At 58.2% G+C, this 27,301-nt stretch overlaps 1 protein-coding gene across 8 annotated transcripts in view; it reads left to right on the top strand.

Annotated features, from left to right (window-relative positions):
- huwe1 (HECT, UBA and WWE domain containing E3 ubiquitin protein ligase 1) overlaps positions 1-27,301 on the top strand; it is a 269,110-nt gene that overhangs the window by 235,616 nt on the left and 6,193 nt on the right. For all 8 annotated transcript variants that reach the window (XM_041179576.1, XM_041179574.1, XM_041179571.1 and 5 more), the window contains 7 exons: positions 8,396-8,492; positions 8,671-8,829; positions 9,048-9,293; positions 10,361-10,478; positions 11,699-11,839; positions 25,032-25,319; positions 26,800-26,905. In XM_041179576.1, coding sequence (XP_041035510.1) covers positions 8,396-8,492; positions 8,671-8,829; positions 9,048-9,293; positions 10,361-10,478; positions 11,699-11,839; positions 25,032-25,319; positions 26,800-26,905 — 1,155 coding nt within the window. The remainder of the gene's footprint in view (positions 1-8,395; positions 8,493-8,670; positions 8,830-9,047; positions 9,294-10,360; positions 10,479-11,698; positions 11,840-25,031; positions 25,320-26,799; positions 26,906-27,301) is intronic.

Raw genomic sequence — 27,301 nt, 5'->3', positions numbered from 1 at the left:
TCTCTCCCTCGCGCTCTCTCTCTCCCTCGCGCTCTCTCTCTCCCTCGCGCTCTCTCTCTCCCTCGCGCTCTCTCTCTCCCTCGCGCTCTCTCTCTCCCTCGCGCTCTCTCTCTCCCTCGCGCTCTCTCTCTCCCTCGCGCTCTCTCTCTCCCTCGCGCTCTCTCTCTCCCTCGCGCTCTCTCTCTCCCTCGCGCTCTCTCTCTCCCTCGCGCTCTCTCACTCCTTCGCGCTCTCTCTCTCTCTCCCTCGCGCTCTCTCTCTCTCTCCCTCGCGCTCTCTCTCTCTCCCTCGCGCTCTCTCTCTCTCTCCCTCGCGCTCACTCTCTCTCCCTCGCGCTCTCTCTCTCCCTCGCGCTCTCTCTCTCTCTCCCTCGCGCTCTCTCTCTCTCTCCCTCGCGCTCTCTCTCTCTCCCTCGCGCTCTCTCTCTCTCCCTCGCGCTCTCTCTCCCTCGCGCTCTCTCTCCCTCGCGCTCTCTCTCCCTCGCGCTCTCTCTCTCTCCCTCGCGCTCTCTCTCTCTCTCCCTCGCGCTCTCTCCCTTGCGCGCTCTCTCTCTCGCGCGCTCTCTCTCTCCCTCGCGCGCTCTCTCTCTCCCTCGCGCGCTCTCTCTCTCCCTCGCGCGCTCTCTCTCTCCCTCGCGCGCGCTCTCTCTCCCTCGCGCGCGCTCTCTCTCCCTCGCGCGCGCTCTCTCTCCCTCGCGCGCGCTCTCTCTCCCTCGCGCGCGCTCTCTCTCCCTCGCGCGCGCTCTCTCTCCCTCGCGCGCGCTCTCTCTCCCTCGCGCGCGCTCTCTCTCCCTCGCGCGCTCTCTCTCCCTCGCGCGCTCTCTCCCACCCTCGCGCGCTCTCTCTCTCCCTCGCGCGCTCTCTCTCTCCCTCGCGCGCTCTCTCTCTCCCTCGCGCGCGCCCCCTCTCTCCCTCGCGCGCGCCCCCTCTCTCCCTCGCGCGCGCCCCCTCTCTCCCTCGCGCGCGCCCCCTCTCTCCGTCGCGGGCGCCCCCTCTCTCCGTCGCGGGCGCCCCCTCTCTCCGTCGCGGGCGCCCCCTCTCTCCGTCGCGGGCGCCCCCTCTCTCCGTCGCGGGCGCCCCCTCTCTCCGTCGCGGGCGCCCCCTCTCTCCGTCGCGGGCGCCCCCTCTCTCCGTCGCGGGCGCCCCCTCTCTCCGTCGCGGGCGCCCCCTCTCTCCGTCGCGGGCGCCCCCTCTCTCCGTCGCGGGCGCCCCCTCTCTCCGTCGCGGGCGCCCCCTCTCTCCGTCGCGGGCGCCCCCTCTCTCCGTCGCGGGCGCCCCCTCTCTCCGTCGCGGGCGCCCCCCCTCCCCCTCGCGGGCGCCCCCCCTCCCCCTCGCGGGCGCCCCCCCTCCCCCTCGCGGGCGCCCCCCCCTCCCCCTCGCGGGCGCCCCCCCCTCCCCCTCGCGGGCGCCCCCCCCTCCCCCTCGCGGGCGCCCCCCTCCCCCTCGCGGGCGCCCCCTCGCGGGCGCCCCCTCCCCCTCGCAGGCGCTCCCCCACCCCCTCGCGGGTGCCCCCCCTCCCTCTCATTCGCTCGCGCCCTCTCCCCCTCCCTCTCGCGCCCTCTCCCCCTCCCTCTCGCGCCCTCTCCCCCTCCCTCTCGCGCCCTCTCCCCCCCCTCTCGCGCCCACTCCCCCCCCCTCGCGCCCTCTCCCCCCCCCTCGCGCCCTCTCCCTCCCCCTCTCCCCCCCTCGCGCCCTCTCCCTCCCCCTCTCCCCCCCTCGCGCCCTCTCCCCCTCCCTCTCGCGCCCCCTCCCCCTCCCTCTCGCGCCCTCTCCCCCTCCCTCTCGCGCCCTCTCCCCCTCCCTCTCGCGCCCTCTCCCCCTCCCTCTCGCGCCCTCTCCCCCTCCCTCTCGCGCCCTCTCCCCCTCCCTCTCGCGCCCTCTCCCCCTCCCTCTCGCGCCCTCTCCCCCTCCCTCTCGCGCCCTCTCCCCCTCCCTCTCGCGCCCTCTCCCCCTCCCTCTCGCGCCCTCTCCCCTCCCTCTCGCGCCCTCTCCCCCTCCCTCTCGCGCCCTCTCCCCCTCCCTCTCGCGCCCTCTCCCCCTCCCTCTCGCGCCCTCTCCCCCCCCCTCGCGCCCACTCCCCCCCCCTCGCGCCCACTCCCCCCCCCTCGCGCCCTCTCCCCCTCCCTCTCGCGCCCTCTCCCCCTCCCTCTCGCGCCCTCTCCCCCCCTCGCGCCCTCTCCCCCTCCCTCTCGCGCCCTCTCCCCCTCCCTCTCGCGCCCTCTCCCCCTCCCTCTCGCGCCCTCTCCCCCTCCCTCTCGCGCCCTCTCCCCCTCCCTCTCGCGCCCTCTCCCCCTCCCTCTCGCGCCCTCTCCCCCTCCCTCTCGCGCCCTCTCCCCCTCCCTCTCGCGCCCTCTCCCCCTCCCTCTCGCGCCCTCTCCCCCTCCCTCTCGCGCCCTCTCCCCCTCCCTCTCGCGCCCTCTCCCCCTCCCTCTCGCGCCCTCTCCCCCTCCCTCTCGCGCCCTCTCCCCCTCCCTCTCGCGCCCTCTCCCCCTCCCTCTCGCGCCCTCTCCCCCTCCCTCTCGCGCCCTCTCCCCCTCCCTCTCGCGCCCTCTCCCCCTCCCTCTCGCGCCCTCTCCCCCTCCCTCTCGCGCCCTCTCCCCCTCCCTCTCGCGCCCTCTCCCCCTCCCTCTCGCGCCCTCTCCCCCTCCCTCTCGCGCCCTCTCCCCCTCCCTCTCGCGCCCTCTCCCCCTCCCTCTCGCGCCCTCTCCCCCTCCCTCTCGCGCCCTCTCCCCCTCCCTCTCGCGCCCTCTCCCCCTCCCTCTCGCGCCCTCTCCCCCTCCCTCTCGCGCCCTCTCCCCCTCCCTCTCGCGCCCTCTCCCCCTCCCTCTCGCGCCCTCTCCCCCTCCCTCTCGCGCCCTCTCCCCCTCCCTCTCGCGCCCTCTCCCCCTCCCTCTCGCGCCCTCTCCCCCTCCCTCTCGCGCCCTCTCCCCCTCCCTCTCGCGCCCTCTCCCCCTCCCTCTCGCGCCCTCTCCCCCTCCCTCTCGCGCCCTCTCCCCCTCCCTCTCGCGCCCTCTCCCCCTCCCTCTCGCGCCCTCTCCCCCTCCCTCTCGCGCCCTCTCCCCCTCCCTCTCGCGCCCTCTCCCCCTCCCTCTCGCGCCCTCTCCCCCTCCCTCTCGCGCCCTCTCCCCCTCCCTCTCGCGCCCTCTCCCCCTCCCTCTCGCGCCCTCTCCCCCTCCCTCTCGCGCCCTCTCCCCCTCCCTCTCGCGCCCTCTCCCCCTCCCTCTCGCGCCCTCTCCCCCTCCCTCTCGCGCCCTCTCCCCCTCCCTCTCGCGCCCTCTCCCCCTCCCTCTCGCGCCCTCTCCCCCTCCCTCTCGCGCCCTCTCCCCCTCCCTCTCGCGCCCTCTCCCCCTCCCTCTCGCGCCCTCTCCCCCTCCCTCTCGCGCCCTCTCCCCCTCCCTCTCGCGCCCTCTCCCCCTCCCTCTCGCGCCCTCTCCCCCTCCCTCTCGCGCCCTCTCCCCCTCCCTCTCGCGCCCTCTCCCCCTCCCTCTCGCGCCCTCTCCCCCTCCCTCTCGCGCCCTCTCCCCCTCCCTCTCGCGCCCTCTCCCCCTCCCTCTCGCGCCCTCTCCCCCTCCCTCTCGCGCCCTCTCCCCCTCCCTCTCGCGCCCTCTCCCCCTCCCTCTCGCGCCCCTCTCCCCCTCCCCTCTCGCGCCCTCTCCCCCTCCCTCTCGCGCCCTCTCCCCCTCCCTCTCGCGCCCTCTCCCCCTCCCTCTCGCGCCCTCTCCCCCTCCCTCTCGCGCCCTCTCCCCCTCCCTCTCGCGCCCTCTCCCCCTCCCTCTCGCGCCCTCTCCCCCTCCCTCTCGCGCCCTCTCCCCCTCCCTCGCGCGCCCTCTCCCCCTCCCTCGCGCGCCCTCTCGTTCGCTCGCGCGCCCTCTCGTTCGCTCGCGCGCCCTCTCGTTCGCTCGCGCGCCCTCTCGTTCGCTCGCGCGCCCTCTCGTTCGCTCGCGCGCCCTCTCGTTCGCTCGCGCGCCCTCTCGTTCGCTCGCGCGCCCTCTCGTTCGCTCGCGCGCCCTCTCCCGTTCGCTCGCGCGCCCTCTCCCGTTCGCTCGCGCGCCCTCTCCCGTTCGCTCGCGCGCCCTCTCCCGTTCGCTCGCGCGCCCTCTCCCGTTCGCTCGCGCGCCCTCTCCCGTTCGCTCGCGCGCCCTCTCGTTCGCTCGCGCGCCCTCTCGTTCCCTCGCGCGCCCTCTCGTTCCCTCGCGCGCCCTCTCGTTCCCTCGCGCGCCCTCTCGTTCGCTCGCGCGCCCTCTCGTTCGCTCGCGCGCCCTCTCGTTCGCTCGCGCGCCTTCTCGTTCGTTCGCGCGCCCTCTCGTTCGCTCGCGCGCCCTCTCCCGTTCGCTCGCGCGCCCTCTCCCGTTCGCTCGCGCGCCCTCTCCCGTTCGCTCGCGCGCCCTCTCCCGTTCGCTCGCGCGCCCTCTCCCGTTCGCTCGCGCGCCCTCTCCCCGTTCGCTCGCGCGCCCTCTCGTTCGCTCGCGCGCCCCCTCTCGTTCGCTCGCGCGCCCTCTCGTTCGCTCGCGCGCCCTCTCGTTCGCTCGCGCGCCCTCTCGTTCGCTCGCGCGCCCCTCTCGTTCCCTCGGCGCCCTCTCGCGCCTCCCTCTCGCGCCCTCTCCCGTTCGCTCAGCGCGCCCTCTCCCCGTTCGCTCGCGCGCCCTCTCCCGTTCGCTCGCGCGCCCTCTCCCGTTCGCTCGCGCGCCCTCTCCCGTTCGCTCGCGCGCCCTCTCCCGTTCGCTCGCGCGCCCTCTCCCGTTCGCTCGCGCGCCCTCTCCCGTTCGCTCGCGCGCCCTCTCCCGTTCGCTCGCGCGCCCTCTCCCGTTCGCTCGCGCGCCCTCTCCCGTTCGCTCGCGCGCCCTCTCCCGTTCGCTCGCGCGCCCTCTCCCGTTCGCTCGCGCGCCCTCTCCCGTTCGCTCGCGCGCCCTCTCCCGTTCGCTCGCGCGCCCTCTCCCGTTCGCTCGCGCGCCCTCTCCCGTTCGCTCGCGCGCCCTCTCCCGTTCGCTCGCGCGCCCTCTCCCGTTCGCTCGCGCGCCCTCTCCCGTTCGCTCGCGCTCCCTCTCTCGTTCGCTCGCGCTCCCTCTCCCCCTCCCTCGCGCTCCCTCTCCCCCTCCCTCGCGCGCCCTCTCCCCCTCCCTCGCGCGCCCTCTCCCCCTCCCTCGCGCGCCCTCTCCCCCTCCCTCTCGCGCCCTCTCCCCCCCCTCTCGCGCCCTCTCGTTCGCCCGCGCGCCCTCTCGTGCGCCCGCGCGCCCTCTCGCGCGCCCTCTCGTGCGCCCGCGCGCCCTCTCGTGCGCCCTCTCTCTCTCGCTCGCGCGCTTGCCCCCTCTCGCCCGCCCTTGCCCCCTCTCGCCCGCCCTTGCCCCCTCTCGCCCGCCCTTGCCCCCTCTCGCCCGCCCTTGCCCCCTCTCGCCCGCCCTTGCCCCCTCTCGCCCGCCCTTGCCCCCTCTCGCCCGCCCTTGCCCCCTCTCGCCCGCCCTTGCCCCCTCACGCCCGCCCTTGCCCCCTCTCGCCCGCCCTTGCCCCCTCTCGCCCGCCCTTGCCCCCTCTCGCCCGCCCTTGCCCCCTCTCGCCCGCCCTTGCCCCCTCTCGCCCGCCCTTGCCCCCTCTCGCCCGCCCTTGCCCCCTCTCGCCCGCCCTTGCCCCCTCTCGCCCGCCCTTTCCCCCTCTCGCCCGCCCTTGCCCCCTCTCGCCCGCCCTTGCCCCCTCTCGCCCGCCCTTGCCCCCTCTCGCCCGCCCTTGCCCCCTCTCGCCCGCGCCTGCTCTCGCGCCCCCCCCTCGCGGCGCCCGCGCTCGCGCTGGCCCCCCCTTGTGCGCACACGCGCTCGTGCTCGCCCTCGAGTAACACAGAGAGAAAGCATGATTGGGCTCAACTGTTGCGCCTGACCTCGAAGTCACATCCCACCAAGGCAACGGGTCACTGTAGCAGATGTTGAACGGTATGTAGCACTGAGGAATCCCCATGGGAGTCTCACTTTCTGAAAGCTCAGTGTGAAGTCCTCTAAAATCCCCAGAGGGAGCTGAAGAGCAGCAGTGGAGCTTGTGGACAAACCTGGCCTGTTCTCCTCCTCCCCACCTCGCCACGGTTAACATGTCACTGTAACTGGCCAAAGACTTTTCTCTGTGCTTCCCTTGCTCTTTGATTTTAAACTGACTGGTAAGATGCTCCAATCTCTCCATGATCTGTACCCTTTTTGCCAACAGGTAAATCAGCTTCAGGTGCTCCCTGGGCAGGGATTGGGAGGGTGGCGGTTGGGGGGGGGGCGGGGGGTTACTATGCTTGCTTTGACTGCATTGAGTCTCGGGACTTAGGAAGCCCGGTCTGATCCCTGTGTGTTCGTCGGCTGCTAAGCCGTTCTGTTTGTTGCTGTGCATAAGCCATCCTCTTGTTTTGGCGCATATGGCTGCTTATACCTGGCTGGGCCGGGTGTCACCGTGCATGCTCTGCAAAGCTCCCTGTGGTTTATTAAACTGCCTTCGCAGCTTTGTCCTAATATCCAGCCTGCCGTGAGCAGCTGTTCCTTTGGAGACTGATGGTGGGGTGGTGGGGGGGGGGCGGGGGGTGGGGCTGTGTGTGCTCCCATTCATGGGTTAATATACAGACTGTGCAGGGTTTGTAGTTTATGCAACAGTGAGGGAGCAATCCCACCAGGTTAGCGGAGGACAGCTACTGGCGACTAGTAACCAGGGCTGGTATGTTGAATTTTCCACTTGTACAACCCAGGAGAGTTTTGACGAGCGCAAGAGCTTGTGCCTTTACTGAGGCACTTGCCCCTACTTGACTATTTTCAGAGACCAGGAAAATCGCAGCATAGCAGCGTCAAGCGTTAAACCGAGGCCCTGTCTCTCCGCCCAGGTGACCGTGAGAGATTCTGTTCCCGAGATGGGCCAGTGGGCGGACGCAGGGGAGTGTGGGTGAAGTCTCCCTGGTCCCCCGTGGACAATAATTATCCCTCAGCCAACATCAGGTCGCCTGGTCGTTATTGTATCGTCGTTTGTGGGAGCTTGCTGTGCGTCATTGGACTGCCCCGTTTCCTACCTTGCAGCAGTGAGTGCACATCAAAAGCACTCGGTTGGCTTTGAGACATCCTGAGGTCACTGCAGAAATGCAACGAGAGAATCCAACCATTGCCCCGTGGCGTTTGATGGCATTACCATTGCTGAATCCCCCCACTATCAACATCCTGGGGAGCTTACCATTGACCAGAAACTGAACTGGACCAGCTATATAAATACTGTGGCTACAAGAGCAGGTCAGAGGCTGGGAATCCTGCGGAGAGTAACTCACCTCCCGACTCCCCAAAGCCTGTCCACCATCTACAAGGCACAAGTCAGGAGTGTGATGGGATACTCCCCACTTGCCTGGATGAGTGCAGCTCCCACAACACTCAAGAAGCTCGACACCATCCAGGACAAAGCAGCCCCACTTGACTGGCACCCCATTCGCAAACATTCACTCCCTCCACCGACGCACAGTGGCAGCAGTGTGTGTACCATCAACAAGGTGCACTGCAGCGACTCACCAAGGCTCCTTCGACAGCATCTTCCAAATCCACGACATCTACCATGTGGAAGAACAAGGGCAGCAGACACATGGGGAACACCACCAACTGGAAGCTTCCCTCCAAGTCACTCACCATCCCGACTTGGAAAGATATCGGCCGTTCCTTCACTGTCCCTGGGTCAAAATCCCGGAACTCCCTCCCTAGCAGCGCGGTGGGTGTACCAGCACCACACGGGACTGCAGCGGCTCAAGAAGGCAGCTCAGCACCACCTTCTCAAGGACAACTAGGGATGGGCAATAAATGCTGGGCCCAGCCAGCGAAGCCCACATCCCGTGAATGAATTTAAAAAAAAAAAATAGCCCCTTCTTTCAGCGTGAGATCCAGGTGTGTTATTGTTTTATCTTGTGAAATCTGCTTGAAGGCTCACACTGTCGGACAGTACAAAAGTTGACGAGAGGAGTAGGTCTCTAGGCAGAGTTTTAGTCGCTGGTAGGGGGAATTGGAGGGGTGGCCAGTAGTCCAGAGAGGGGGAGAGATGGTGTGCCGAGATTGGATTCTCTCTCAGAATTGAAAGAATATGCCGGACCTGCATTTGGAGTGAGTCGAGGGAGGGACTTGCACAGGATCAGGAATTATTACTGATAAAGTTGTTTTGTGTGTGTTGGGATGAGCGGGCTCATTAGAAATGAGTGAAGGATAGGACTGCCCTTAAAAATTCAGGGGTCACCACCCTCCACCCCCCCACCCCCCCACCCCCACTCCAGCTCAGTGTTGAGTCCAAACTAGCACTAAACCAAGTGCCCTCCCAGAACAGGTTATTAGAACCTTCCCCTCCATGTCTGGTGATTCCTTCTATTATTTTTTGCTTTTTTTCTCTTTTTCCTTTTCTTAACCCCCTCCCTCCCCTTAAAGTCTGAGACGAACCCGGCAGAAGGAGCTTCCCGAAGAGATGAGTCTCCCATGGACGTGGACCAGCCATCTCCAGCCGCCCAGGAGTCGCTATCACTCGGTAGGTGTGAGAAGACGGGTGGGTGATGTGCTGTGCATGAATGGCTCCCTGAAACCACCACCCCACTCTCTCCCCCCACCCACACCCACACCCCCACCCACCCAACCCCACCCCAGCAATAAAAGATTGCCCAGCACGACTCGAAAAGCCTCCTGTTTCTTTTTGTACCCGCGGACAGGCTCTGAAGGAAGCCATGCGAGCGAGAAGGAGAAGGAAGAGGAGAAGCTCCCCGAGCTGCCGCTGCTGAGCGAGCAGCTGAGCCTGGACGAGCTGTGGGACATGCTGGGCGAGTGCCTGAAGGAGCTGGAGGAGTCGCACGACCAGCACGCGGTCCTGGGTGAGCTGGGGGGTGGGGTTTTGGAAACCGAGCGCGGGAAGGGGCTACGGTCGGGACACCCGAAACCAGTGGTTGAACAAGAGGGAATAGAAAGGATCGCTTTAATGTGTACAGAAAAGTAAGTTCTCCATGTTTCTGTGCAGCTTTCCCTTGTACTGACAATTCTCACTCCCTTTCTCTCTCTCTCCCCATCTCCCTCCCACCATATCTCTCTGTAGTGTTGCAGCCTGCAGTCGAGGCCTTTTTCCTCGTTCACGCGACAGAGAGGGAGAGCAAGCCGCCTGTACGCGACACGAGGGAAAGCCAGCTGGCCCACATCAAGGATGAGGCACCGCCCCTCTCACCGGCCCCCGTTACCCCAGCCACGCCGTCCTCCTTGGACCCGTTCTTCTCCCGCGAGCCCTCGTCCATGCACATATCCTCCAATCTGCCTCCGGACACACAGAAGTTCCTGCGGTTTGCAGGTGAGTGAAAAGGGCCAGGATCGCCAGCGGCTTTTCTAATGTGGGGCATCTTGAAACAAAAATGGGACAGCTCATTAGAATTCTGATGAGCCCTTGAGCCTTAAAGATGTGGGACTGGGTTTATTTCGTTTTTCCTGCCCTGGGAGTGTTTGACGGGGATAGTGTAGTGGGAGCTTTCCTCTGTCTCTAACCCCGTGCTGTACCTGTCCTGGGAGTGTTTGATGGGGACGGTGTAGAGGGACCTTTATTCTGTATCTAACCCCGTGCTGTACCTGTCCTGGGACTGTTTGATGGGGACGGTGTAGAGGGAGCTTTACTCAGTATCTAACCCCGTGCTGTACCTGTCCTGGGAGTGTTTGATGGGGACGGTGTAGAGGGAGCTTTACTCTGTATCTAACCCCGTGCTGTACCTGTCCTGGGAGTGTTTGATGGGGACGGTGTAGAGGGACCTTTACTCAGTATCTAACCCCGTGCTGTACCTGTCCTGGGAGTGTTTGATGGGGACGGTGTAGAGGGAGCTTTACTCTGTATCTAACCCCGTGCTGTACCTGTCCTGGGAGTGTTTGATGGGGACGGTGTAGAGGGAGCTTTACTCTGTATCTAACCCCGTGCTGTACCTGTCCTGGGAGCGTTTGATGGGGACGGTGTAGAGGGACCTTTACTCTGTATCCAACCAGGTGCTGTACCTGTCCTGGGACTGTTTGATGGGGACGGTGTAGAGGGAGCTTTACTCAGTATCTAACCCAGTGCTGTACCTGTCCTGGGAGTGTTTGATGGGGACGGTGTAGATGGAGCTTTACTCTGTATCTAACCCCGTGCTGTACCTGTCCTGGGAGTGTTTGATGGGGACGGTGTAGAGGGAGCTTTACTCTGTTTCCAACCCAGAGTCATACCCAATGCAAGGAGCGAAAAAGCATTAATTTGTCGCCTGTGATATCTCAAAACTCATTCACACTACTAATTCTCTCCACCGTAAATAATCTGACCTAAAAATGGTGTCCAAGATGCAGGTCCTAAATGTTGGCTGATTCAACTATCTGAACTTAGAAGTTGTTCCCATTTTACAGAAACCCACCGAACGGTGCTGAACCAGATTCTGCGTCAGTCCACCACACACCTGGCAGACGGCCCCTTTGCAGTCCTCGTGGATTACATTCGGATCCTCGACTTTGATGTCAAACGCAAGTAGGTCCTCGCCAAGGTGCAGCCAGTGTGTGTCCCTTTACTCTGGGGCCGGTTGGGGTTGGGAAACTTGGGGTTAAGACCGTGGTAAAATCTCGGGTTGGTCACTGCGGTTTCGATTCTGACGGCCTCTTAATCATCCAAGGTGTGGAACCTTTGGCAGGCGGAGGCCTTCCCGCTCACTTTTCCTCCTCAACCCACCCTCCCCAACTAAAACAAGGTTGAGGCGCACCATCCCTGTCAACTCAGAGTGCTTAGAAACCCTGTTTCACCGGTGCTCTGCACGCTTAGTTTAATTCATAATTCGTTCCCTGGATGTGGGCATTTGTTGCCTCCCTCTGAGTTGCCTTTGAGACGGGGATGCAGTGCTCGGACGACCGAGGGGCTCGGTGGGCTACTTCAGAGAGCAGCTAAAAGTCAACTCTGTTGGTGTGGAGCTAGTGTAAGGAGGACAGGTTTCCTTCTCTACGGGACATGAGTGAACCCGTTGGGTCTTTGCCTTTTTTTAAACAACAATCCGACAGCTTCGCGATGACTTTTCTTTTCAAATTGCAGTTTTATTTATTTTTAAGCTGAACTCAAAATTCCCCCGACTGCCTCAGGCGTGATTCGAACTCCCGATCTCGGGATTAGATTATGGGCACAGCCGTTACTGCCGAACTGACCAATGGGCCCGCTTACGCGTGGCCCGAGCCCTGTCCATACACTTGACCCTCTGGTCGGCTGGGTTGCCTGGGGGTGGTGGGGGGGGGCGGGGTTGCTGCGGTGGTGCCATGAATGGGGGAAGGAGGCATCAGCAAGGATTCTTAGTGCCGCCTCTACGCCATGTATCTCACCGGAAGGGGGAGCGTCGGTGTGTAGTGTGGGGCCTGGCTGTCTTCTCACACACACACACACACACACACACACACACACACACACACACACACACACACACACACACACACACACACACACACACACACACACCCCTGCCTCCCACTAGAACTCTTTGTTTTAAATTCCAGTAACATTATAGACATTAATCTCTTCACAACACCCTGTGCTTTCTGATAGCACAGATAGTGGAGGATGCCTGTCTTTACCCCTTCCTTCCCGTTTGAATGTTGGGCACCAGAATCAGGGTACAAGTCCCCTTCAGTCCTCACTGAGCTCCCCGTGGGCTGCCGAGGGCAGGTTGTCACCTGTTTGCTAACCCGCCTGCCCCTGCTTCCTTTGGCCAGGTATTTCCGTCAGGAGTTGGAGCGTTTGGATGAAGGAATCCGCAAGGAGGACTTAGCGGTGCACGTGAGGAGGGACCATGTCTTTGAGGACTCGTACCGGGAGCTCCACAGGAAGTCCCCCGAGGAGATGAAGAACAGGCTGTAAGGGCACAAACTCTTGACTCCCAGCTTTCCACCTCTTTCCTTTGCAGAGCTGAAGGGAGTCGGATCAAGTCAGGGATTTGGCAGCTCCTTGACGCTGGGGCCGCGTGTAAAGTTGTACAGAGTGGTTGTGACGCTGCTGTTGCCGTTAGAGGTATCCACAGCTGATGGCCCCGTTCCCAATGATTTGCACCTTTCCCAGCTGCTGGCGCGGACGGGCCTTGGCTCCTGATACGGGATTTGTCCGCCCGCCAACTGGGCTGAGCTCCCCGAGGTTAGAGGGCTGGGCTGGTGCAAGTGAGTTCAAGCGGGAGACACTGCGGGTAAGTGAGATGTGCCCAGTTACCCAGCGGGTGTGCAAGAGGCAGTGAGGCTCCTACAGCTTCAGTGGGTCGGGCCTCACAACCAAAATGTGAGGATAAAGTGGCAGTTAACCTTCGTTGGATGAGATCTCTCTCTCTCTCTTTCTCTCTGCCTCTCTCTCTCTCTCTCTCTCAACTGTGCTCTCTCTTTTTCTCTCGCAACTGTGCTCTCTCTCTCTCGCAAACGTGCTCTCTCTCTCTCTCGCAACCGTGCTCTCTCTCTCTCTCGCAACCGTGCTCTCGCTCTCTCTCTCTCTCGCAACCGTGCTCTCACTCTCTTGCAACCGTGCTCTCGCTCTCTCTCGCAACCGTGCTCTCGCTCTCTCTCGCAACCGTGCTCTCGCTCTCTCTCGCAACCGTGCTCTCGCTCTCTCTCTCTCTCGCAACCGTGCTCTCTCTCTCTCTCGCAACCGTGCTCTCACTCTCTCTCGCAACCGTGCTCTCGCTCTCTCTCGCAACCGTGCTCTCGCTCTCTCTCTCTCTCGCAACCGTGCTCCCTCTCTCTCGCAACCGTGCTCTCTCTCTCTTTTTCGCAACTGTGCTCTCTTTCTCTCTCTCGCAACTGTGCTCTCTTTCTCTCTCTCGCAACTGTGCTCACTTTCTCTCTCTCGCAACTGTGCTCTCTTTCTCTCTCTCGCAACTGTGCTCTCTTTCTCTCTCTCGCAACTGTGCTCTCTTTCTCTCTCTCGCAACTGTGCTCTCTTTCTCTCTCTCGCAACTGTGCTCTCTTTCTCTCTCTCGCAACTGTGCTCTCTTTCTCTCTCTCGCAACTGTGCTCTCTTTCTCTCTCTCGCAACTGTGCTCTCTTTCTCTCTCTCGCAACTGTGCTCTCTTTCTCTCTCTCGCAACTGTGCTCTCTTTCTCTCTCTCGCAACTGTGCTCTCTTTCTCTCTCTCGCAACTGTGCTCTCGCTCTCTCTCTCGCAGCTGTGCTCTCGCTCTCTCTCTCGCAACTGTGCTCTCGCAACTGTGCTCTCGCTCTCTCTCTCGCAACTGTGCTCTCGCTCTCTCTCTCGCAGCTGTGCTCTCGCTCTCACTCTCGCAACTGTGCTCTCGCTCTCTCTCTCGCAACTGTGCTCTCGCTCTCTCTCTCGCAACTGTGCTCTCGCTCTCTCTCTCGCAACTGTGCTCTCGCTCTCTCTCTCGCAACTGTGCTCTCGCTCTCTCTCTCGCAACTGTGCTCTCGCTCTCTCTCTCGCAACTGTGCTCTCGCTCTCTCTCGCAACTGTGCTCTCGCTCTCTCTCTCGCAACTGTGCTCTCGCTCTCTCTCTCGCAACTGCGCTCTCGCTCTCTCTCTCGCAACTGTGCTCTCGCTCTCTCTCTCGCAACTGTGCTCTCGCTCTGTCTCTCGCAACTGTGCTCTCGCTCTCTCTCTCGCAACTGTGCTCTCTTTCTCTCTCGCAACTGTGCTCTCTTTCTCTCTCGCAACTGTGCTCTCTTTCTCTCTCGCAACTGTGCTCTCTTTCTCTCTCGCAACTGTGCTCTCTTTCTCTCTCGCAACTGTGCTCTCTTTCTCTCTCGCAACTGTGCTCTCTCTCTCTCGCAACTGTGCTCTCTTTCTCTCTCGCAACTGTGCTCTCTTTCTCTCTCGCAACTGTGCTCTCTTTCTCTCTCGCAACTGTGCTCTCTTTCTCTCTCGCAACTGTGCTCTCTTTCTCTCTCGCAACTGTGCTCTCTTTCTCTCTCGCAACTGTGCTCTCTTTCTCTCTCGCAACTGTGCTCTCTTTCTCTCTCGCAACTGTGCTCTCTTTCTCTCTCGCAACTGTGCTCTCTTTCTCTCTCGCAACTGCTCTCTTTCTCTCTCGCAACTGTGCTCTTTCTCTCTCTAGCAACTGTGCTCTTTCTCTCTCTAGCAACTGTGCTCTTGCTCTCTCTCTCGCAACTGTGTTCTCGCTCTCTCTCGCAACTGTTCTCTCTCTCTAGCAACTGTGCTCTCTCTCTCTCTCGCAACTGTGCTCTCTCTCTCGCAACTGTGCTCTCTCTCTCTCGCAACTGTGCTCTCTCCCTCTTGCAACTGTGCTCTCTCTCGCAACTGTGCTCTATCTCTCTCTCGCAGCTGTGCTCTTTCTCTCTCTCTCGCAACTGTGCTCTCTTTCTCTCTCTCGCAACTGTGCTCTCTTTCTCTCTCTCGCAACTGTGCTCTCTCTCTCTCGCAACTGTGCTCTCTCTCTCTCGCAACTGTGCTCTCTCTCTCTCGCAACTGTGCTCTCTCTCTCTCGCAACTGTGCTCTCTCTCTCTCGCAACTGTGCTCTCTCTCTCTCGCAACTGTGCTCTCTCTCTCTCGCAACTGTGCTCTCTCTCTCTCGCAACTGTGCTCTCTCTCTCGCAACTGTGCTCTCTCTCTCTCTCTCGCAACTGTGCTCTCTTTCTCTCTCTCGCAACTGTGCTCTCTTTCTCTCTCTCGCAACTGTGCTCTCTTTCTCTCTCTCGCAACTGTGCTCTCTTTCTCTCTCTCGCAACTGTGCTCTCTTTCTCTCTCTCGCAACTGTGCTCTCTTTCTCTCTCTCGCAACTGTGCTCTCTTTCTCTCTCTCGCAACTGTGCTCTTGCTCTCTCTCTCGCAACTGTGCTCTTGCTCTCTCTCTCGCAACTGTGCTCTTGCTCTCTCTCTCGCAACTGTGCTCTTGCTCTCTCTCTCGCAACTGTGCTCTTGCTCTCTCTCTCGCAACTGTGCTCTTGCTCTCTCTCTCGCAACTGTGCTCTTGCTCTCTCGCAACTGTGCTCTTGCTCTCTCTCTCGCAACTGTGCTCTTGCTCTCTCTCTCGCAACTGTGCTCTTGCTCTCTCTCTCGCAACTGTGCTCTTGCTCTCTCTCTCGCAACTGTGCTCTTGCTCTCTCTCTCGCAACTGTGCTCTTGCTCTCTCTCTCGCAACTGTGCTCTCTTTCTCTCTCTCGCAACTGTGCTCTTGCTCTCTCTCTCGCAACTGTGCTCTTGCTCTCTCTCTCGCAACTGTGCTCTTGCTCTCTCTCTCGCAACTGTGCTCTTGCTCTCTCTATCGCAACTGTGCTCTCGCTCTCTCGCAACTGTGTTCTCGCTCTCTCTCGCAACTGTTCTCGCTCTCTCTCGCAACTGTTCTCTCTCTAGCAACTGTGCTCTCTCTCTCTCGCAACTGTGCTCTCTCTCTCTCTCGCAACTGTGCTCTCTCTCTCTCTCGCAACTGTGCTCTCTCTCTCTCTCGCAACTGTGCTCTCTCTCTCTCTCGCAACTGTGCTCTCTCTCTCGCAACTGTGCTCTCTCTCTCGCAACTGTGCTCTCTCTCGCAACTGTGCTCTCTCTCGCAACTGTGCTCTCTCTTGCAACTGTGCTCTCTCTCGCAACTGTGCTCTTTCTCTCTCTTTCGCAACTGTGCTCTCTTTCTCTCTCTCGCAACTGTGCTCTTGCTCTCTCTCTCGCAACTGTGCTCTTGCTCTCTCTCTCGCAACTGTGCTCTCGCTCTCTCTCTCGCAACTGTGCTCTCGCTCTCTCTCTCGCAACTGTGCTCTCGCTCTCTCTCTCGCAACTGTGCTCTCGCTCTCTCTCTCGCAACTGTGCTCTCGCTCTCTCTCTCGCAACTGTGCTCTCGCTCTCTCTCTCGCAACTGTGCTCTCGCTCTCTCTCTCGCAACTGTGCTCTCGCTCTCTCTCTCGCAACTGTGTTCTCGCTCTCTCTCGCAACTGTTCTCTCTCTCTCTCGCAACTGTTCTCTCTCTCTCTCGCAACTGTTCTCTCTCTCTCTCGCAACTGTTCTCTCTCTCTCTCGCAACTGTTCTCTCTCTCTCGCAACTGTTCTCTCTCTCTCGCAACTGTTCTCTCTCTCTCTCGCAACTGTGCTCTCTCTCTCGCAACTGTGCTCTCTCTCTCGCAACTGTGCTCTCTCTCTCGCAACTGTGCTCTCTCTCTCGCAACTGTGCTCTCTCTCTCGCAACTGTGCTCTCTCTCTCGCAACTGTGCTCTCTCGCAACTGTGCTCTCTCTCTCGCAACTGTGCTCTCTCTCTCGCAACTGTGCTCTCTCTCCGCAACTGTGCTCTCTCTCTCGCAACTGTGCTCTCTCTCTCGCAACTGTGCTCTCTCTCTCGCAACTGTGCTCTCTCGCAACTGTGCTCTCTCTCTCGCAACTGTGCTCTCTCTCTCGCAACTGTGCTCTCTCTCTCGCAACTGTGCTCTCTCTCTCGCAACTGTGCTCTCTCTCTCGCAACTGTGCTCTCTCTCTCACTACTGTGCTCTCTCTCTCGCTACTGTGCTCTCTCTCTCGCTACTGTGCTCTCTCTCTCGCAACTGTGCTCTCTCTCTCGCAACTGTGCTCTCTCTCTCGCAACTGTGCTCTCTCTCTCGCAACTGTGCTCTCTCTCTCGCAACTGTGCTCTCTCTCTCGCAACTGTGCTCTCTCTCTCGCAACTGTGCTCTCTCTCTCGCAACTGTGCTCTCTCTCTCGCAACTGTGCTCTCTCTCTCGCAACTGTGCTCTCTCTCTCGCAACTGTGCTCTCTCTCTCGCAACTGTGCTCTCTCTCTCGCAACTGTGCTCTCTCTCTCGCAAGGGTGCTCTCTCTCTCGCAAGTGTGCTCTCTCTCTCGCAACTGTGCTCTCTCTCTCGCAACTGTGCTCTCTCTCTCGCAACTGTGCTCTCCTCTCTCGCAACTGTGCTCTCTCTCTCGCAACTGTGCTCTCTCTCTCGCAACTGTGCTCTCTCTCTCGCAACTGTGCTCTCTCTCTCGCAACTGTGCTCTCTCTCTCTCGCAACTGTGCTCTCTCTCTCTCTTGCAACTGTGCTCTCTCTCGCAACTGTGCTCTATCTCTCTCTCGCAACTGTGCTCTTTCTCTCTCTCTCGCAACTGTGGCTCTCTTCTCTCGCAACTGTGCTCTCTTCTCTCGCAACTGTGCTCTCTTCTTCTCGCAACTGTGCTCTCTTCTCTCGCAACTGTGCTCTCTCTCTCGCAACTGTGCTCTCTCTCTCTCGCAACTGTGCTCTCTCTCTCTCGCAACTGTGCTCTCTCTCGCAACTGTGCTCTTTCTCTCTCTCTCGCAACTGTGCTCTTTCTCTCTCTCTCGCAACTGTGCTCTTTCTCTCTCTCGCAACTGTGCTCTCTTTCTCTCGCAACTGTGCTCTCTTTCTCTCGCAACTGTGCTCTCTTTCTCTCGCAACTGTGCTCTCTCTCTTGCAACTGTGCTCTCTCTCTCTCTCGCAACTGTGCTCTCTCTCTCTCTCTCGCAACTGTGCTCTCTTTCTCTCTCTCGCAACTGTGCTCTATTTCTCTCGCAACTCTGCTCTCTTTCTCTCGCAACTGTGCTCTCTCTCTCTCCTCTCGCAACTGTGCTCTCTCTCTCTCTCGCAACTGTGCTCTCTTCTCCTCTCGCAACCTGTGCTCTCTTTCTCTCTCGCAACTGTGCTCTCTTTCTCTCTCGCAACTGTGCTCTCTCTCTCGCAACTGTGCTCTCTCTCTCTCGCAACTGTGCTCTCTTTCTCTCTCGCAACTGTGCTCTCTTTCTCTCTCGCAACTGTGCTCTCTTTCTCTCTCGCAACTGTGCTCTCTTCTCTCTCGCAACTGTGCTCTCTTCTCTCTCGCAACTGTGCTCTCTTCTCTCTCGCAACTGTGCTCTCTTCTCTCTCGCAACTGTGCTCTCTTCTCTCTCGCAACTGTGCTCTCTTCTCTCTCGCAACTGTGCTCTCTTTCTCTCTCGCAACTGTGCTCTCTTTCTCTCTCGCAACTGTGCTCTCTTTCTCTCTCGCAACTGTGCTCTCTTTCTCTCTCGCAACTGTGCTCTCTTTCTCTCTCGCAACTGTGCTCTTTCTCTCTCGCAACTGTGCTCTTTCTCTCTCTAGCAACTGTGCTCTTTCTCTCTCTAGCAACTGTGCTCTTTCTCTCTCTAGCAACTGTGCTCTTTCTCTCTCTAGCAACTGTGCTCTTTCTCTCTCTCTCGCAACTGTGCTCTCTTTCTCTCTCTCGCAACTGTGTCTCTTTCTCTCTCGCAACCGTGCTCTCTTTCTCTCTCGCAACTGTGCTCTCTTTCTCTCTCGCAACTGTGCTCTCTCTCGCAACTGTGCTCTCTTTCTCTCTCTCGCAACTGTGCTCTCTCTCTCTCTCGCAACTGTGCTCTCTTTCCTCTCTCGCAACCTGTGCTCTCTTCTCTCTCTCGCAACTGTGCTCTCTTTCTCCTCTCGCAACTGTGCTCTCTTCTCTCTCTCGCAACTGTGCTCTCTTTCTCTCTCGCAACTGTGCTCTCTTCTCTCTCTCGCAACTGTGCTCTCTTTCTCTCTCGCAACTGTGCTCTCTTCTCTCTCTCGCAACTGTGCTCTCTCTCTCTCGCAACTGTGCTCTCTCTCTCTCGCAACTGTGCCTCTCTTCTCTCTCTCGCAACTGTGCTCTCTGCTCTCTCTCTGCAACTGTGCTCTGCTTCCTCTCTCGCAACTGTGCTCTCTCTCTCTCTCGCAACTGTGCTCTCTCTCTCTCTCGCAACTGTGCTCTCTCTCTCGCAACTGTGCTCTCTCTCTCGCAACTGTGCTCTCTCTCTCGCAACTGTGCTCTCTCTCTCGCAACTGTGCTCTTTCTCTCTCGCAACTGTGCTCTCTCTCTCGCAACTGTGCTCTCTCTCTCGCAACTGTGCTCTCTCTCTCGCAACTGTGCTCTCTCTCTCGCAACTGTGCTCTCTCTCTCGCAACTGTGCTCTCTCTCTCGCAACTGTGCTCTCTCTCTCGCAACTGTGCTCTCTCTCTCGCAACTGTGCTCTCTCTCTCGCAACTGTGCTCTCTCTCTCGCAACTGTGCTCTCTCTCTCGCAACTGTGCTCTCTCTCTCGCAACTGTGCTCTCTCTCTCGCAACTGTGCTCTCTCTCTCGCAACTGTGCTCTCTCTCTCGCAACTGTGCTCTCTCTCTCGCAACTGTGCTCTCTCTCTCGCAACTGTGCTCTCTCTCTCGCAACTGTGCTCTCTCTCTCGCAACTGTGCTCTCTCTCTCGCAACTGTGCTCTCTCTCTCGCAACTGTGCTCTCTCTCTCGCAACTGTGCTCTCTCTCTCGCAACTGTGCTCTCTCTCTCGCAACTGTGCTCTCTCTCTCGCAACTGTGCTCTCTCTCTCGCAACTGTGCTCTCTCTCTCGCAACTGTGCTCTCTCTCGCAACTGTGCTCTCTCTCTCGCAACTGTGCTCTCTCTCTCGCAACTGTGCTCTCTCTCTCGCAACTGTGCTCTCTCTCTCGCAACTGTGCTCTCTCTCTCGCAACTGTGCTCTCTCTCTCGCAACTGTGCTCTCTCTCTCGCAACTGTGCTCTCTCTCTCGCAACTGTGCTCTCTCTCTCGCAACTGTGCTCTCTCTCTCGCAACTGTGCTCTCTCTCTCGCAACTGTGCTCTCTCTCTCGCAACTGTGCTCTCTCTCTCGCAACTGTGCTCTCTCTCTCGCAACTGTGCTCTCTCTCTCTCGCAACTGTGCTCTCTCTCGCAACTGTGCTCTCTCTCTCGCAACTGTGCTCTCTTTCTCTCGCAACTGTGCTCTCTTTCTCTCGCAACTGTGCTCTCTTTCTCTCGCAACTGTGCTCTCTTTCTCTCGCAACTGTGCTCTCTTTCTCTCGCAACTGTGCTCTCTCTCTCTCTCGCAACTGTGCTCTCTTTCTCTCTCTCGCAACTGTGCTCTCTTTCTCTCTCTCGCAACTGTGCTCTCTTTCTCTCGCAACTGTGCTCTCTTTCTCTCGCAACTGTGCTCTCTTTCTCTCTCTCGCAACTGTGCTCTCTTTCTCTCTCTCGCAACTGTGCTCTCTTTCTCTCTCTCGCAACTGTGCTCTCTTTCTCTCTCTCGCAACTGTGCTCTCTTTCTCTCTCTCGCAACTGTGCTCTCTTTCTCTCTCTCGCAACTGTGCTCTCTTTCTCTCTCTCGCAACTGTGCTCTCTTTCTCTCTCTCGCAACTGTGCTCTCTTTCTCTCTCTCGCAACTGTGCTCTCTCTCTCTCTCGCAACTGTGCTCTCTTTCTCTCTCTCGCAACTGTGCTCTCTTTCTCTCTCTCGCAGCTGTGCTCTCTTTCTCTCTCTCGCAACTGTGCTCTCTTTCTCTCTCGCTACTGTGCTCTCTTTCTCTCTCTCGCTACTGTGCTCTCTTTCTCTCTCTCGCTACTGTGCTCTCTTTCTCTCTCTCGCAACTGTGCTCTCTCTCTCTCGCAACTGTGCTCTCTCTCTCTCGCTACTGTGCTCTCTCTCGCAACTGTGCTCTCTTTCTCTCTCTCGCAACTGTGCTCTCTTTCTCTCTCTCGCAACTGTGCTCTCTTTCTCTCTCTCGCAACTGTGCTCTCTTCTCTCTCTCGCAACTGTGCTCTCTTTCTCTCTCTCGCAACTGTGCTCTCTTTCTCTCTCTCGCAACTGTGCTCTCTTTCTCTCTCGCAACTGTGCTCTCTTTCTCTCTCTCGCAACTGTGCTCTCTTTCTCTCTCTCGCAACTGTGCTCTCTTTCTCTCTCTCGCAACTGTGCTCTCTTTCTCTCTCTCGCAACTGTGCTCTCTTTCTCTCTCTCGCAACTGTGCTCTCTTTCTCTCTCTCGCAACTGTGCTCTCTTCTCTCTCGCAACTGTGCTCTCTTTCTCTCTCTCGCAACTGTGCTCTCTTTCTCTCTCTCGCAACTGTGCTCTCTTTCTCTCTCTCGCAACTGTGCTCTCTTTCTCTCTCTCGCAACTGTGCTCTCTTTCTCTCTCTCGCAACTGTGCTCTCTTTCTCTCTCTCGCAACTGTGCTCTCTTCTCTCTCTCGCAACTGTGCTCTCTTTCTCTCTCTCGCAACTGTGCTCTCTTTCTCTCTCTCGCAACTGTGCTCTCTTTCTCTCTCTCGCAACTGTGCTCTCTTTCTCTCTCTCGCAACTGTGCTCTCTTTCTCTCTCGCAACTGTGCTCTCTTTCTCTCTCTCGCAACTGTGCTCTCTTTCTCTCTCTCGCAACTGTGCTCTCTTTCTCTCTCTCGCAACTGTGCTCTCTTTCTCTCTCTCGCAACTGTGCTCTCTTTCTCTCTCTCGCAACTGTGCTCTCTTTCTCTCTCTCGCAACTGTGCTCTCTTTCTCTCTCTCGCAACTGTGCTCTCTTTCTCTCTCTCGCAACTGTGCTCTCTTTCTCTCTCTCGCAACTGTGCTCTCTTTCTCTCTCTCGCAACTGTGCTCTCTTTCTCTCTCTCGCAACTGTGCTCTCTTTCTCTCTCGCAACTGTGCTCTCTTTCTCTCTCTCGCAACTGTGCTCTCTTTCTCTCTCGCAACTGTGCTCTCTTTCTCTCTCTCGCAACTGTGCTCTCTCTCTCTCGCAACTGTGCTCTCTCTCTCTCGCAACTGTGCTCTCTTTCTCTCTCTCGCAACTGTGCTCTCTTTCTCTCTCTCGCAACTGTGCTCTCTTTCTCTCTCTCGCAACTGTGCTCTCTTTCTCTCTCTCGCAACTGTGCTCTCTTTCTCTCTCTCGCAACTGTGCTCTCTTTCTCTCTCTCGCAACTGTGCTCTCTTTCTCTCTCTCGCAACTGTGCTCTCTTTCTCTCTCTCGCAACTGTGCTCTCTTTCTCTCTCCGCAACTGTGCTCTCTTTCTCTCTCTCGCAACTGTGCTCTCTTTCTCTCTCGCAACTGTGCTCTCTTCTCTCTCTCGCAACTGTGCTCTCTTTCTCTCTTCGCAACTGTGCTCTCTTCTCTCACCTCGCAACTGTGCTCTCTTTCTCTCCTCGCAACTGTGCTCTCTTTCTCTCTCTCGCAACTGTGCTCTCTTTCTCTCTCTCGCAAACTGTGCTCTCTTTCTCTCTCTCGCAACTGTGCTCTCTTTCTCTCTCTCGCAACTGTGCTCTCTTTCTCTCTCTCGCAACTGTGCTCTCTTTCTCTCTCTCGCAACTGTGCTCTCTTTCTCTCTCTCGCAACTGTGCTCTCTTTCTCTCTCTCGCAACTGTGCCTCTCTCTTCTCTCTCTCGCAACTGTGCTCTCTTTCTCTCTCTCGCAAACTGTGCTCTCTTTCTCTCTCTCGCAACTGTGCTCTCTTTCTTCTCTCGCAAACTGTGCTCTCTTTCTCTCTCTCGCAACTGTGCTCTCTTTCTCTCTCTCGCAAACTGTGCTCACTTTCTCTCTCTCGCAACTGTGCTCTCTTTCTCTCTCTCGCAACTGTGCTCTCTTTCTCTCTCGCAACTGTGCTCTCTTTCTCTCTCTCGCAACTGTGCTCTCTTTCTCTCTCTCGCAACTGTGCTCTCTTTCTCTCTCTCGCAACTGTGCTCTCTTTCTCTCTCTCGCAACTGTGCTCTCTTTCTCTCTCTCGCAACTGTGCTCTCTTTCTCTCTCTCGCAACTGTGCTCTCTTTCTCTCTCTCGCAACTGTGCTCTCTTTCTCTCTCTCGCAACTGTGCTCTCTTTCTCTCTCTCGCAACTGTGCTCTCTTTCTCTCTCTCGCAACTGTGCTCTCTTTCTCTCTCTCGCAACTGTGCTCTCTTTCTCTCTCTCGCAACTGTGCTCTCTTTCTCTCTCTCGCAACTGTGCTCTCTTTCTCTCTCTCGCAACTGTGCTCTCTTTCTCTCTCTCGCAACTGTGCTCTCTTTCTCTCTCTCGCAACTGTGCTCTCTTTCTCTCTCGCAACTGTGCTCTCTTTCTCTCTCTCGCAACTGTGCTCTCTTTCTCTCTCTCGCAACTGTGCTCTCTTTCTCTCTCTCGCAACTGTGCTCTCTTTCTCTCTCTCGCAACTGTGCTCTTTCTCTCTCGCAACTGTGCTCTTTCTCTCTCGCAACTGCGCTCTTTCTCTCTCGCAACTGCGCTCTTTCTCTCTCGCAACTGCGCTCTTTCTCTCTCGCAACTGCGCTCTTTCTCTCTCGCAACTGCGCTCTTTCTCTCTCGCAACTGCGCTCTTTCTCTCTCGCAACTGCGCTCTTTCTCTCTCGCAACTGTGCTCTTTCTCTCTCGCAACTGTGCTCTTTCTCTCTCGCAACTGTGCTCTTTCTCTCTCGCAACTGCGCTCTTTCTCTCTCGCAACTGCGCTCTTTCTCTCTCGCAACTGCGCTCTTTCTCTCTCGCAACTGCGCTCTTTCTCTCTCGCAACTGTGCTCTTTCTCTCTCGCAACTGTGCTCTTTCTCTCTCGCAACTGTGCTCTTTCTCTCTCGCAACTGTGCTCTTTCTCTCTCGCAACTGTGCTCTTTCTCTCTCGCAACTGTGCTCTTTCTCTCTCGCAACTGTGCTCTTTCTCTCTCGCAACTGTGCTCTTTCTCTCTCTCGCAACTGTGCTCTTTCTCTCTCTCGCAACTGTGCTCTTTCTCTCTCTCGCAACTGTGCTCTTTCTCTCTCTCGCAACTGTGCTCTTTCTCTCTCTCGCAACTGTGCTCTTTCTCTCTCTCGCAACTGTGCTCTTTCTCTCTCTCGCAACTGTGCTCTTTCTCTCTCTCGCAACTGTGCTCTCTTTCTCTCTCTCGCAACTGTGCTCTTTCTCTCTCGCAACTGTGCTCTTTCTCTCTCGCAACTGTGCTCTTTCTCTCTCGCAACTGTGCTCTTTCTCTCTCGCAACTGTGCTCTTTCTCTCTCGCAACTGTGCTCTTTCTCTCTCGCAACTGTGCTCTTCTCTCTCGCAACTGTGCGCTTCTCTCTCTCGCAACTGTGCTCTTTCTCTCTCTCGCAACTGTGCTCTTTCTCTCTCTCGCAACTGTGCTCTTTCTCTCTCTCGCAACTGTGCTCTTTCTCTCTCGCAACTGTGCTCTTTCTCTCTCTCGCAACTGTGCTCTTTCTCTCTCTCGCAACTGTGCTCTTTCTCTCTCTCGCAACTGTGCTCTTTCTCTCTCTCGCAACTGTGCTCTTTCTCTCTCTCGCAACTGTGCTCTTTCTCTCTCTCGCAACTGTGCTCTTTCTCTCTCTCGCAACTGTGCTCTTTCTCTCTCTCGCAACTGTGCTCTTTCTCTCTCGCAACTGTGCTCTTTCTCTCTCGCAACTGTGCTCTTTCTCTCTCGCAACTGTGCTCTTTCTCTCTAGCAACTGTGCTCTTTCTCTCTAGCAACTGTGCTCTTTCTCTCTCGCAACTGTGTTCTTTCTCTCTCGCAACTGTGTTCTTTCTCTCTCGCAACTGTGCTCTCTCTCTCTCGCAACTCTGCGCTCGCTCTCTCTCGCAACTGTGCTCTTTCTCTCTCTCGCAACTGTGCTCTTTCTCTCTCTCGCAACTGTGCTCTTTCTCTCTCTCGCAACTGTGCTCTTTCTCTCTCTCGCAACTGTGCTCTCTCTCTCTCGCAACTGTGCTCTTTCTCTCTCTCGCAACTGTGCTCTTTCTCTCTCTCGCAACTGTGCTCTTTCTCTCTCTCGCAACTGTGCTCTTTCTCTCTCTCGCAACTGTGCTCTTTCTCTCTCTCGCAACTGTGCTCTTTCTCTCTCTCGCAACTGTGCTCTTTCTCTCTCTCGCAACTGTGCTCTTTCTCTCTCTCGCAACTGTGCTCTTTCTCTCTCTCGCAACTGTGCTCTTTCTCTCTCTCGCAACTGTGCTCTTTCTCTCTCTCGCAACTGTGCTCTCTCTCTCTCGCAACTGTGCTCTCTCTCTCTCTCTCTCAACTCTGCGCTCGCTCTCTCTCGCAACTGTGCTCTCTTTCTTTCTCTCTCTCTCTCGCACGTATGCTCTTTTTCTTTCTCTCTCTCTCTCGCATGTGTGCTCTCTTTCCCTCCATGTGTGTTTGTGTCAAGCTTCTCCCTCCCCCGTGTTCATGGGTTGTGGTAGCCATTCCCCCTCCCCTTCTCCACTTCCATTGTACCCGTACTGACTGCCTCTAACTGTTCTGGTGCAGTGTGAAACGGTTGGCTCAATTCTGAAGGCACTGAGTATCCGTTCCCCTCCAGCGAGGAGCGATCAGGACAGCCTGACTCGCACTCGTCCCCTCGCCTCCATATCTAACGGCAACCGATTCCCTTTCCAGGTACATTGTGTTCGAAGGGGAGGAAGGGCAGGACGCTGGAGGCCTGCTCCGCGAGTGGTACATGATCATCTCGAGGGAAATGTTCAACCCCATGTACGCGCTGTTCAGGACCTCGCCGGGCGACAGAGTCACGTACACCATCAACCCCTCGTCGCACTGTAACCCCAACCACCTCAGCTACTTCAAGTTTGTGGGCCGCATCGTGGCGAAGGCAGTGTACGATAACCGCTTGCTCGAGTGCTACTTCACCCGCTCGTTCTACAAACACATCCTTGGCAAATCAGTCAGGTACGGCTGTATGGATTAACTTCTCATTTCCACACCCCTCGTGGCCTCGGGACATCCCAAAGCATTGCGGGGAAACACGGCAACCAATTTGCACACAGCGAGCTCCCTCAAGCGTGACGGTGGCCAGTAAATCTGTTTTTGTGATGTTGGTCGATGGGCCCCAGGTCGCCGGATAGAATTCCACCCCGCAGTACCCTTCCAATACTGGCTGGGCTGTGGGATCTTTTTATCCACCTGTGGGGGCCTGGGCTTAAATGTCACATCCAAAAGACAGCACCTCCAATGTTGCAGCACTCCCTCGGTACTGGCACTGGGCCTGGGTTAAGTAACCCAGTCTTTGGAGTGGGAACCGGGACTTGAACCCGTGACCTTCTGACTCGGGTGAGAGCGCCCTCCATTGGGCCGTGGGTTGAATGTTAAGCGGGTGCTCGGGGAGACTCGTATTTGGCCTGCAGTGCTTATGTTTAACTGGGCGGGTTACAGTGTCAGCCGTTAAACCAGGGGTGCCGCAAAATGTTGACAGCAGCGAGTCGTACTTGGAATGGTCAATGTCTCCGGCGCAGAACCTGCCGAGCAGATGCCAGGTAGATGGCGTGGTGGGGGGGTGGGGGTGGGTTCAGAAGAGAAGAGGGGCTATTGGATCACGGTGCAGGTGCTCCTGAGCCACTCCCGGCAAAGGAGAGAGGCATTAGCCGCTCCAGGAAGGCGAGAGGGAGTCAGTCGTGTTCCGCTCGCCGCCTCGCTCCCCTCTCCGGGCGAGCGGAAGTCGTTGAGGACCGCGAAGGGAACCTTTTGGCTTTTTTTTGTGGGACCGTTGCGCTGGGCTGTCTAGCCAGATCGCCATGGGTGAGCGGCTGAACGAATGCCAAGTGCTGCCCCCACCCCCCCGCCCCACAGAATCAGGGAGCACTTGGAGTGTGGAGCCTTCCAACTCCTGTCCAGAGATCGGCCATGGCACTGGGAGCACAGCCCGTTCACAGTGGTGTGAAGGGAAGGGGTGAGGGTCACTGCTTTGGGGCATGTGTTTGAACAAGGTCACCTCTCATTCAGTTTGGAGGTATGAGAGGTGACCTTATTGAAACAGATAAGATCCTGAAGTGGTCTTGACTGGGTGGATGCTGAAAGGATGTGGAAGAGACTCGAACTTGGGGCATAGTTTAAAAATAAGGGGCCTTCCGTTTAAGACGGAGATGAGGAGGAATTCTTAGAGGGTCGAGAGTCTTGGGAACCCTGTTCCCCAGAGGCAGGGCCACTGAATGTTTTTAAGGCAGAGGTAGATAGAGTCTTGACTAGCAAGGGAGTTTGGGGGGGTGCTATCGGGGGTAGGCGGGAAAGTGGATTGGAGGCCACAGCAGGCTGGAGGGGCCGAGTGGCCTCATAACTCGTATGTTTGTATGTTTAACAGGGTGTGGGCACCAGAGAGAGCCCGTGTGTCTTCCTTTTCGAAGAAGTGAAGTATAAACTGTGTTTGTCTTCACAGGTACACAGACATGGAAAGTGAAGATTATCATTTTTACCAAGGGCTGGTCTACCTGCTGGAAAATGACGTTTCTACACTGGGTTACGAGCTCACCTTCAGTACAGAGGTACAGCCAGCCCTGAGCCACCGATTTGGGTCTTAGCCACCATCACCCTGGTCCCAAGCAGAATGATGAAAGCACAGAGGTCAGGCCCTTCAGCCCATCCTGACCCTGTGCCAGTGTTTTACCCAGTCTAATCCCGCTCTCCCCCTCACTCCCCGCACCCTTTAATATCCCACCCAGTCTAATCCCACTCTCCCCCTCGCTCCCCGCACCCTTTAATGTCCCACCCAGTCTAACCCCACTCTCCCCCCCCTCACTCCCCGCAACCTTTAATATCCCACCCTGTCTAATCCCACTCTCCCCCTCACTCCCCGCACTCTTTAATGTCCCACCCTGTCTAATCCCACTCTCCCCCTCACTCCCCGCACCCTTTAATGTCCCACCCAGTCTAATCCCACT

This window comes from Carcharodon carcharias, chromosome 35, assembly GCF_017639515.1.
Source record: "Carcharodon carcharias isolate sCarCar2 chromosome 35, sCarCar2.pri, whole genome shotgun sequence".
NCBI lineage: Eukaryota > Metazoa > Chordata > Chondrichthyes > Lamniformes > Lamnidae > Carcharodon > Carcharodon carcharias.
This window is presented reverse-complemented; position numbering and strand designations above follow the sequence as displayed.